Source organism: Zonotrichia albicollis, chromosome 6 (genome assembly GCF_047830755.1).
Source record: "Zonotrichia albicollis isolate bZonAlb1 chromosome 6, bZonAlb1.hap1, whole genome shotgun sequence".
In the NCBI taxonomy this organism is placed as follows: domain Eukaryota; kingdom Metazoa; phylum Chordata; class Aves; order Passeriformes; family Passerellidae; genus Zonotrichia; species Zonotrichia albicollis.
In genome coordinates this window covers 41,181,360-41,193,488 of record NC_133824.1, presented here as the reverse complement: position 1 = coordinate 41,193,488, position 12,129 = coordinate 41,181,360, and the positions used below count along the sequence as shown (strand labels likewise).

The window sequence follows — 12,129 nt, the reverse complement described above, 5'->3', positions numbered from 1 at the left end:
CACTTACGCATTTCTCTCATCTTACTTGCTCAGACCTTTGACACTTACAGTTTCCTTCTGTCTCACATTCAACAAACAATGACATTCATATATGAGTCTCATCCCACAATCAGGTCTCCCTGAGGTACACACCGTGTTGTTCCATCTTTCTGCATTATCCACCATGTATTACCTGGTCCTTGAGCAAAGACAATCCCACGGATGGGTTTGTCTGTACTCGAGGCAGGGTTGATCCATACTGTCTTTCCCAACAAACCTCTGACATGGGCCACTGGGGCTTTATCCCCATCTACTATATTAAGGAGCTCAGACTGAGCAGGACCCGCTCGGTTGGTGGAACCTCGAGTGTTAACTAACCAGGTAGCCTTTGCCAGATGTTGCTCCCAGTTTCTTAAAGACCCCCCACCCAATGCTTTTAAGGTGGTTTTTAACAATCCATTGTACCTTTCCACCTTTCCTGCAGCTGGTGCATGATAGGGGATATGGTATACCCACTCGATGCCATGTTCCCTAGCCCAAGTATTAATAAGATTGTTTTTAAAATGAGTTCCATTATCCGACTCAATTCTCTCGGGAGTACCGTGCCTCCAAAGGACCTGCTTCTCAAGGCCCAAGATAGTGTTACGGGCTGTAGCATGGGACACAGGATAGGTTTCCAACCATCCTGTGGTGGCTTCTACCATGGTTAGTACATAGCGCTTGCCCTGGCGGGTTTGAGGCAGTGTGATGTAATCAATCTGCCAGGCCTCCCCGTATTTGTACTTAGACCACCGCCCCCCATACCAGAGGGACTTCAGTCGCTTGGCCTGCTTAATGGCAGCGCACGTCTCACAGTCAGGAATAACCTGAGAGATACTGTCCATGGTTAGATCCACCCCTCGGTCTCGTGCCCACTTATAGGTGGCATCTCTACCCTGGTGGCCTGAGGCATCGTGGGCCCATCGTGCTAAGAATAACTCTCCCTTATGCTCCCAGTCGAGATCTATCTTCAACTCCCCTATCTTTGCAGCCTGATGTACTTGCTGGTTGTTTTGCTGCTCTTCATTAGCTCTACTTCTGGGGACATGGGCATCTACATGGCGAACCTTCACAGGTAACTTCTCTAACCGGGTAGCGATATCCTTCCACTCTTCCGCAGCCCAAATTGGTTTTCCTCTGCGCTGCCAGCTGGCCTCCTTCCATCTCTTCAGCCATCCCCATAGAGCGTTGGCTGCCATCCAAGAATCGGTATACAAATAGAGCCTTGGCCACTTCTCTCTCTCTGCAATACCTAGGGCCAGTTGAATAGCTTTGATTTCAGCAAATTGACTGGATTCACCCTCTCCTTCAGTAGCCTCTGCAACCCGTCGAGTGGGACTCCATGCAGCTGCTTTCCACCTCCGTTTCATCCCTATGACACGACAAGAACCATCAGTGAATAGGGCGTAACGTGTTTCTTCTACTGGCAACTGATTGTATGGCGGAGCTTCCTCAACCCGGGTCACTGGCTCTGGCTCCTCATCTGCGACACTAAAGCTTTCACCTTCGGGCCAATTTGTAATTATTTCTAGAATCCCAGGGCGATTTAACTTCCCAATCCGAGCGCGCTGCGTAATGAGGGCAATCCACTTACTCCAAGTAGCACTGGTGGCATGGTGGGTAGAGGGAACCTTTCCTCTGAACATCCATCCCAGCACCGGTAGTCGGGGTGCCAGAAGGAGTTGTGCCTCTGTACCAATCACCTCCGAGGCGGCTTGGACTCCTTCATAGGCGGCCAAGATTTCCTTTTCTGTTGGAGTATAGTTATCTTCAGACCCCCTGTAGCTCCTACTCCAAAATCCCAATGGTCAGCCTCGGGTCTCGCCAGGTAGCTTTTGCCAAAGGCTCCAGGACAGACCATGGCTCCCGGCTGCAGAGTAGAGCACGTTCTTCACATCTGGTCCTGTCCTGACTGGACCAAGGGCTACAGCATGAGCGATCTCCTGCTTGATCTGGACGAAAGCTTGCTGCTGCTCAGGGCCCCAATGGAAGTCGTTCTTCTTGCGGGTAACCAAATAAAGGGGTCTCACAATCTGACTATACTCAGGGATGTGCATCCTCCAGAAACCTATAGCACCTAAGAAAGCTTGTGTCTCCTTCTTATCAGTTGGTGGGGACATAGCAGTGATTTTGTTAATAACATCCGCAGGAATCTGACGCCGTCCATCTTGCCACTTCACCCCCAAGAACTGAATTTCTCGGGCAGGTCCCTTGACTTTGCTCTTCTTAATGGCAAATCCGGCGTCCAGGAGAATATGAATTATCTTCTCTCCTTTTTCGAACACTTCTATTGCCGTGTTCCCCCAAACAATGATATCATCAATATATTGTAAATGTTCTGGAGCCTCACCCTCTTCTAGTGCAGCCTGGATCAGTCCATGACACATGGTAGGACTGTGTTTCCACCCCTGGGGCAATCGGTTCCAGGTATACTGCACTCCCCTCCATGTAAAAGCAAACTGAGGCCTGCATTCTGCTGCCAGAGGGATGGAGAAAAACGCGTTAGCTATATCAATGGTCGCGTACCACTTTGCTGCCTTGGACTCCAGCTCGTACTGCAGTTCCAGTATGTCCGGTACAGCCGCACTCAGTGGTGGAGTCACTTCATTCAAGGCACGATAGTCTACAGTCAATCTCCATTCTCCGTCAGATTTTCGCACGGGCCAGATAGGGCTGTTAAAGGGTGAGTGGGTTTTACTGACCACCCCTTGGCTCTCCAGCTCTCGAATCATCTTGTGGATGGGGATCACGGCATCTCGATTCGTCCGGTACTGCCTGCGGTGCACTGTTGAGGTGGCAATTGGCACTCGCTGCTCCTCTACCTTCAAGAGTCCTACTGCAGATGGGTTCTCTGATAGTCCAGACAAGGTATTCAATTGTTTAATACCCTCTATCTCCACTGCAGCTATTCCAAAAGCCCACCTGAATCCCTTAGGATCTTTGTAGTAGCCATTCCGGAGGAAGTCTATGCCCAAAATACACGGAGCCTCTGGACCAGTCACAATCGGATGTTCCTGCCACTCCTTCCCAGTCAAGCTCACCTCAGCTTCCAACAAAGTCAACTGTTGTGATCCCCCCGTCACTCCAGCAATGGAAACAGGTTCTGTCCCCACGTGTTCCGATGGCATTAAGGTACATTGTGATCCAGTGTCAACCAATGCTTCATAGTCTTGTGGCTCTGATGTGCCAGGCCATCTGATCCACACCTTCCAAAAAACCCGGTTCTCCCGTGCCTCTTCCTGGCTGGAGGCAGGGCCCCTCTAAGCCAGATTGTCCTTCTTTCCTTGGGCATATGCCTTGGAAGTTCCTTCAAGGGGATCGGACATGTCATTGTCATCGTCATACTTAACATCTCGGCTACGAGCGACCGGAGCTGCTATCTTTTTGGTTATACTTTCTCTTTTCTTCAAATCACGCACCCGTTGTGCCAAAACAGTGGTGGGTTTTCCATCCCATCTCCTCATGTCTTCTCCAGACTCACGCAGGAAAAATCATAACTCAGCCCGTGGGATGTACCTTCTCTCCCCATCAAAGGAGCGCCGGCGTTGGACACCAGGGCTTCTAATTTGTACGGCTGAGATTTGAATAAGGTCCTCCTTAATCTCTTCCCGGAGTTTCTTATGATTCTCCTCTATTTTGTCTTCTAGTTTCTGCAGTCGGGTTTCCACTGCTGCAATTCTGGCATGAGTTGGACCATGCACAGCATCTGCGTACGCTCGAAGCTTCTTTGCCATATCGAGCACAGTCTCATATGTATCATCTCGCTTCATTATTGCTAGGGCAGAAGCGTGTTCAGGTGGCCCAAGTCGCACAAGTTTCCTCCACATTATCGGAGTGCATGGTACCAGGTCCGGATTCCTAGTTGTTGTGTCATCTGAGAAAATGAGCTCTGCCACCGCCATCTCTCTCAGGCGTTGGATCCCCTGTTCTATGGTCTTCCACCGTGTCTGCTGCATATAGAGATCATCCGTACACAGGTACCGTTCTGCTACGCTTCTTAGGACCCGTTCCCAGAGGCTGTGAGGGTTAGCCCCCCTCATCACACCTTGATCGATGGCAGGATCATGTGACAGGGATCCCAAATGCCTCACTTCAGTACCATCCAAAATCGTAACCTCCCCTGCAGCATCCCAAAGGCGGACTAACCAACTAATAATAGATTCGTCAGGTTGTCGGCTGTAATCCTTTCTTAGGCCTCTGAGGTCCTTCAGAGAAAAGGAGTCAATATTGGCTCCAGATTCTGTGCCCCTTGATGTGGCCTCTGATTTTGGTGAGGGTCCTTCTGCATCATCGTCATCATCCTCCACCTTCCGATCGGTCTTGCCTTTACACTTTCCACCTCTTGTATTAGCTGCAACAGCCATGGTTTGGGGCCTATTGTCTGATTCAGCTGCTAGCCTGGAGCCTGGAATGTTAGCTGCAGCCTGGGTCACTGGGATAGTAACTAACTTATCTCCCTGTTCCCTTTCTGCTATCTGCTGCTCCACATTATCTAGCAGAGTACGGTAAACAAACGCCAAGGCCCAGCTCACTGCAGTAATCCTTTCTTCCTTAGTATTACCATGGCACTTCTCCCTCAAATACTTTGCCACCTCGACTGGATTCTGAATTTGATCAGATGGAAAGTCCCAGTCTATAGGATCAGAAAATTCCTTTAAAGTCTGGCCCATATCCTCCCATTTCCCACTCCAGTCAAGATTTTTCCTGCTTTGTTTTACTCCTGAATCAGGAGTCTCTCTAACCCCTCTAGAAATCTCAGCTTTCATTTTATATACACTCCAGACAGTATAGACAAGGCTTAATAAATTAAATGCCAGAAAGATGGTTTCTTTCAAACTCAGGGGAAAGTCAGTATTTTCTAATAGAGATGTCAACAATTTGTAGGAGAAGAAGGAAGACAAAGGCTGAAAAGCCCCTTCCTCTTCTTCTCCCCAAACAAACTGAGTACACAGCCATGACAACAATCCATACATTCCTGAAATAAAGTCCAGCATTGTTATCCGACACATCATCACACATAAGGCCAGCACAATGATTATTCTGGTTAGTGCCCCCCGCTTACAAAAGCTACTTATTAGGGACAATATCAGAGCTATTTTGGGGTAAGGAAATAACCCTAGGGACCACAAAGGTATTAAAACTTCAAAAGCCCCTAGGGACCATAAAAACCGGCAAGCTTCCACTCCAAATGACATTATGAATCACCAATATGCCCACAAAACAACCAAAACCAAAATATTATTGTTATAGGTTTTTTTTCCACTCTTTTTGGCCTCTGATTTTCCCGGCCAACGCACCAAAAAGTATACTGTCCTGGTTTAGGACAAATTAGGGGGAAATCTCCAAAAGGGAGCCCCCCCCCACAACAGAACAAACCTCCAACCACCCCTCCCCCAACACCGGGTTCGGGAAGGAATTCCTCGGAGGAGCAAAGTGGAAAACAAAACCTATTTATTTACAAGTAACAAAAAGAACACTCCCCAACACAAGAAAAGAAAAGGGACCAGACTGTGTTGTGAGGGTGCCGAGCTTCTGTCGCAGGCTTCGGGTGTCCTGAAGCTCTCAGGCCAGATCCGGAGCCGGTCCAGTATCTTCAGGGGAGGGTAAGAAAGAGAGAACAAAAGAAAAGGGAAAAAAGGAAAAAAAAAACCAGCGCAAAAAAAAAAAAAAAAAAAAAAAAAGGCAGAAAGCAAGCAAGCAAGCAAGCGGCTAGCCAAGCCAAGCAGCAAAAGCCCAAAGCAAAAAGTGCCTGGGCACACCCCCCCCCCCCCCTTCCCCATCCGGCCACAGCAAGACGGCCGGGGCGGGGGGGGGGAAGGCACAGCTGCCAGACACAACACACGATATTGGGATAAAGACTGAAGGCTGTCACCCCATGACAGTGGGGTATTTGACAAAACTCATTAATAGCAGTGTTCTGCAGAACCCTATTAAAATGACTTATAAGTCAAGTTAGACCAGCTATAACATTTTATATGCAATGTTCTAATTGGCATGTCCTCTGTGATTATTAACAGATCACTCTCGCATGGGCCAGCAGTGCTCATTGCCTAAAAAATTAAGCAAGCTGCTAACACTGAGCTAGTAATAAAAATAGGAAGAATTCCAAGCCAGTAATAAAATTATGAAGACAAAATTCTGCTATCCAGATTTCCAAGTTTTGGGATTTTGCTGTGAGGTCCCTAGGACTGTTCAGGGAACACCATGTATGTTCCTTAGGAAGTGTATCATGGTGCAGCCTTGGAATAACCATACTGGAAATACTGTATCAATACTGAATAAACGTTGGGTTTCTTCTAAGGAACAATGTAGATGCTACTTTTTTCCTCTCCAGATTCGGGGGACTCTGAAGAGCTGGACCAAACTATGGTGTGTCCTGAAACCAGGAGTGCTGCTCATTTATAAGACGCCAAAGATTGGACAGTGGGTTGGGACAATTCTGCTCCATTCTTGTGAGCTGATTGAGAGACCCTCCAAAAAGGATGGCTTCTGCTTTAAACTCTTCCATCCTTTGGATCAATCCATCTGGGCTGTAAAGGTAACAATCCTGATGAGTCAAACAACCTCTTCGTGGTTACCAAAGTTTCTGAGTACTGGTATTGCCTAGCACTGCTATTATTTAGTTATTCAGTTGCTGTTACCAGTGGTGAATTGACTGCATAAAAAGATTAAGGTTACCAAAGCTTGATCATTGAATGACATCAAAGATACATAGTCCTTGTGATTAATTCCACAGATGTATCATTCTCAGTGTACAGATGCCTGCATAGAATGAGGAAAAAGGAAATGTGTTAGTGCAGGAAAAAAAAAGTTAAATACCTAGTAGCTATATCAAGCCATGACCTACATCTTTAAAAGGAGTTGGGCATAGACACAGTTAACCAAAGTCCCCAAAACAAGGACACAGAAAGCACCAAGTGTTTCACACAAGACAGGGAGATGGTTGGCAGAGTGACAAAAAACAGGTTTATAATTTGACTTCTTTTTTTTCTAATGCCCCTGAGGTTTGGATTTGTTTGCGATGGACTTGGAACTCAGTGTTCAGCTCAAGCCTTGACTGTTGCACAAAAGCATGACTTCAGATAGCCCTTATTGTCTCTTCTTTGAAATGGAAATAGCAGGATTTTCTCCACTTCATTTTGACTTATTCTTCAGGCTGAGACAATCCCTTCCTGTACACACAGTGGCTCCTGCAGTGACCTCTGGATCTCCCTGTAACAAAAATGATTAATATTTTTTTACACTTCTTGAAATAACTCCCTGCAAATTTTAAAGAGCTGTATTCCTTTTTCTTCTTTCTTTTAAGAATGGGCAAAAAAAAAAATAGTAAGGAATGCATATGAGCAAAGAGGAAGATCCCAGCACCTCCTGAGAGGCACTGAGAGCCACATCTTTTGGATACCCTGAAGACAAAACTTAAATGTTCTTGTATTTGTTTCCCTGTCAAAACCAGCGACAAAACCAGAGTTACTGCAGATATAAATTCTCTAGGAGACATCACAAGTGTAAATAAGGCATTATGAGTTGATGCCTTGCTGCAAGGTAGTCGGCAGAGGGAATGGAAATGGAGAGACTCACGAGAGTGCAGCGAAAGCACTTGTCATGGCATCAGGAGTTCTGACAAAAGGGAGCAGCCCTGTGGGAGCAGATCAAGCAGACACACTCCTGCTCATCCGTGCAGTTAATTGAACAGTTTTAAACACAGCTATACAATCACTATAAAAAGCCTTTCCATTTTTAATAAGGTAGGAGGAGAGAATTAAAATTAACCTCATCAACCAGGGGTGAGAGCTGCTGATTTCTGCCAGCAGCTCTGATTTGTGCCTAAATGCATTGCTTTTCCTTAAAGTTTCAAATGTTTCGTTGCTGCCTCGCTTCTTATTCAGTTTTGAGAGTTTTGATGCTTTGTAAATTCAGAACATGCATCCAAGAAGGTTGTTGACGATTTACTGTCTGTCAACAAAAACCTTCCTTGTGACTTGACAGGTCAACTGAATTCTTCTGAGAAGCACAGTCAGAGGAGGTAGTGAAAAATAGAATCAAAAGTGCAGTCAAATACTGAGAGGCAGAGTTGCTGACAGATCTGAAATGTTGCACTAGGATGACCTTCCTTTGATATGAAGCATCCCAAAGAAAGAGGAAGTTTTATCAACGTGTGTATGTATTTAAATATGTATATGTAATTCTTGTGTCTCTTGAGAAAGCTTTAAATAGAAATAAGAATTAGTATATTAAATGTGAAGGGAGTATATATCTGAAAATGTTTGTGGACTAGAGGAAGTCCAAAGAGGTTTAAATTTTAAAGTCAAAGTAATATCCTGTATCTCTTGAGATATACTTAGAAAGCCATATTTGAGCTGCATAGTAGGATGCTCCATGAAACCTGAGTTCAGCCTGGATTGTTGTGTGTGATAGATGCTTTCAGCCACAAGGTAGACACCAAAATACAAATCAGGAAGAAAACAACCAGTGAGCTGCGTGATGTCAAAGTGGCTGTCTGCACTCTGTCAACAGTTTAAGGCTGAAACTGCTAAAAATACTGTTTTATTTTATGTCATTTCACAGCCTCTTTTTAAAGCAACAGGAGCAGAATTGACTGATCTACATTGGTTGTATAAAACTATGCAAAGAAGGTCTGTTTCTCATGAAATACAGATTAAGCAAAGATTAAGAAAAAGATTAAGCAAAAAGCCCAAGTTACTGTCCATCACAATGGAAATAAGATGTGGATGAACCCCTTTCATTCTTGGCCAAAATGGCTTGTGAAATTTTCAGGGGTTGTCCAGATGAGGGTTGATGGTCCAGCTTTCACTCTCATCAGTGGAGCTGCAGTTTACTCAGGGAAATTACTGAATATCTTTATACATATTGGCCTGGCTGCCCAGCAGATGTTTGGAGCTAAGTGGGGTTCAGCCCTGGAACAAATGTCTGGTTCAGGCACTGCCATAGGCCTTTGATAGGTAGTACTGGCCAAATAAATTTGATATGCAGGCATTTAACTTCAGTTAGAGCAGGACAAGATTTTGGGGCACCTTTCAAGATAAGATGTAAAGACCATGGCTTATAGTTGAAAGCTAGATACGTGCACCAGGGTACTGGTTTTCCTATAAAGCTCTCTGAGGTCTAGAGCTGTCTTAGAAGCATATTGCTGAGGGAAAGATTTCTTTTTTCTATACTGCTTCCCTGGCTTTTTGAGAGTTTCAGCCTGAAACTCCTTTGCAGTGCACACGGATTAGACCTTTTATCCATTGGTTCCATCCAGGCCTTTGTAAACGCAAGGCCAAAACTGCCAAGGTCCCAAAATCAGCCAGCAGTGCAAGCAGCAGTTTCCCTGCATGCTCCAAATGCTTCTGCAGAGTCACTTTATCCAGTGTGTGAGGGCAGTGTGATCCCACACAGCTCCTGGGAAGAGACATTTGCTGAGGTTCCTGCAGGAGACTGGGGGATTCCAACCTAGTAATTCATGTGAGGGTGTGAGTGTAGAGGGAGCAGCACAGAGGGAGTGTAGAGCTATCAGCTGGCAGGCTTTGCCTGCCTGTCCCAAAAGATGTGCTGGAATAGGTTGTATTTCCCTTCAAGCTTGCTCAGAAATTGGATGAACAGTGTGGTGTGGGAAGACTTTCATTATCTGCAGCCTGTTCTGACATTTATTTAGAACAATCAGTAAGTTGGGGTCAGACCCACTGCATCTGGGAAAATGTTTAATTTGAATTTTGTTGAATTGTAAGAATTTGAGTCATTCCTTTAAAGAAAAAGTTCTAGTAATGGTCTTGCACTGCTGCTTTTCTAGCTGTTATTCTATTCCAGAATGCAGTAGTTTAATCTTCATCCTTGTGGTTATCCACCATACTGTTAAGGAGATTTTGCCCCCTTTTTTTTAAGCTTTGTTTTATGACTCTCTGAGATGTCTTGTCATACTATCCAAAACTGTCAGTCCTCTCCATTTTTCAAAGCCTAATCACCCCCTGTTTCATAGTGCTTTTTGAGTGTCAAAACAGATGTAAAGACAAAAATGATCCTCTGGTGGTCCTTCCCTAGTTGTACTGCACAGGGGTGCAGCTGGGGTAATACTTTGAGTGAGGGATGGTCATTGGCATGGTGCTCAAAGGCTGGGAGGCAGAAAGCAGCATTATCTCTGCTGTGCAGATACAGAACATCATTTAATCTGTGCAGATGTTGCCCTTATTTTCATGGCCTCCTTTCTTTTCTTTTTCTGTTGGAAATGGCCCCCTCCATGCATGAATATGCCTTACTGTTGAAAATGTTTCCTTGATAGAGTGACCTGGCTGCTTCTTGAGTTAATCTATGTGCCCAAATGCCTGTTAGAATCTTGTGTTATCCCTTCCTTCCCATTTCCCTTTTCTTTTTAAAATTGTTTCTCTATATCTCTACTGTTAGGCTGTGGGGTTTTTCCTCAAACAGAGCAAATATCCACCTCTGCACTAAAAACACAAGTAATGGTGTTATCAGTAGTTGTCCAATGCCCTGCTCAGCTGCAAGCAGCTGAAAGGAAAAATGCCATGGGGAATGATGCCTGATTGCATTAATGTCACTAGTAATGTCTTAAGCTGCTCTGCTCTGGTTTACAAATCAAATCTCAACTTTGCCAGTCCTGACTATTAAGCCTTTAAACAGTCTTAATTTTGTGAACCTCCTGTGGGAGAGGGGAGGAGAAAAAGAAAGTAACAAGGAATCCAGTTTCTCTTGGCAGCCGAGGAACCCTGCAGATGTGAAGGCAAGAAGCTTGACTGGGGACCATTTTCTTCTTAACACTTCATCTTCATACACTCAGATACAATTTGATGCTTTTCCTACTTTAAATTCTGTCCAAATTTTGGTTTTCTGATTATAACTTCAAAACAAAAATCCAGATAAAAGTATTATTTAGCTGAGAAGCACTTGTGTACAGGAGCAGTTTTTAATAGAAGTCACAGTTCCATGCTTACCAACTAGGAGGAGGAATCCTTCTCTCAAGGAATATGATTGGATACTCTAAAGGTCCATATAAGGGAGGAAAGTAATACTCAAACTGCAAAAATCTGCCTAGAGTTTTTCAGCATTGTGTGGTATTCTCTAGAAAGTCAAGGAAATCTGTACTGGAGCATCATCTTGCTCCCCCCTGCAGGTGACATAGTGGTCACTCAGTATTGGTGATGCTTTTATTTCTGACATAATGTCTGCATATTTGAAAAAAGATCTGCTTTTATGTTATTTGTAACAAATTGAGGAAGAGGATGAGCTGGGTCACTTTGAAAATGCAATGAAGGAGGAGACATTTCTATTTATTTATTTTAGGTTATAGCAAAAAGTCCATACCATGAAGACTATGAAGCTGTGTTCACTGCATACAGGAACTGCTTTTTCTTAGCATCTTCTGGAGTTCAGAAGAGAAGGAAGCAGGGAGGAGATGAAGGAGGGAGCCTGTAGTTCTGCTCAAAGAAGTGTCTCATCCAGGATGAACTTTGCTTCCTTGGGCATCGTTTCTGGAGGGTCATGCTGAAAGCATGGTGGCAGGATGTTTCCGAGACAGTTTTTATTTTTTTTGCCACAGCTTCCAAATGAAAGACAGCATAAAATGAGCAAAGCCTGAAGTGGCTGTCACCACAGGCATGACAGCCTAAGGGTTCTCTGGATTTAAAGGTGAAGGATTGCAATCCAGTAGAATGTGCCCTTGCTGGGAAACCTTTGGTCCTCAGTCTGTGGTTTTTCCATCTTCACCTTTCCCACAGACTCAGGATGGAGTTTCCCTTTTGTTTACTTCCAGGAGAGCTGCTGTTGCCTCTCTGCTGGAGGCACTCTGGGCACGAGGTGTGGCTCTGTTGCTTGTGGTGGTGAGTGAAGAGTGTTTCATATGAGTGTGTCTGGCTGCCAGCAGACTCCACATGCATCTCATGGGGCAGTTCCTTCTGGTGCACGTGGTGTTGTACAAAGGTTTGACTGATTTTGTCCCAAGTGGCAGCAATAAGATCTTTCCACTCTTGCATATCAGAGTAAACACAGCAGGTTTTGGGCTGAGCATAGGTTAGACCAAGCCCCATTACCATAGGAGCTCATTACTACCTTGGAGCTGCAGTGGCAATATTGTGATCACTAATGAGTCTCCCCAAATTA

At 45.0% G+C, this 12,129-nt stretch overlaps 1 protein-coding gene across 7 annotated transcripts in view; it reads left to right on the top strand.

Annotated features, from left to right (window-relative positions):
- Positions 1-12,129, top strand: part of OSBPL5 (oxysterol binding protein like 5) — a 178,980-nt gene that overhangs the window by 130,106 nt on the left and 36,745 nt on the right. For all 7 annotated transcript variants that reach the window (XM_005486582.4, XM_005486584.4, XM_005486586.4 and 4 more), the window contains one exon: positions 6,353-6,556. In XM_005486582.4, coding sequence (XP_005486639.1) covers positions 6,353-6,556 — 204 coding nt within the window. The remainder of the gene's footprint in view (positions 1-6,352; positions 6,557-12,129) is intronic.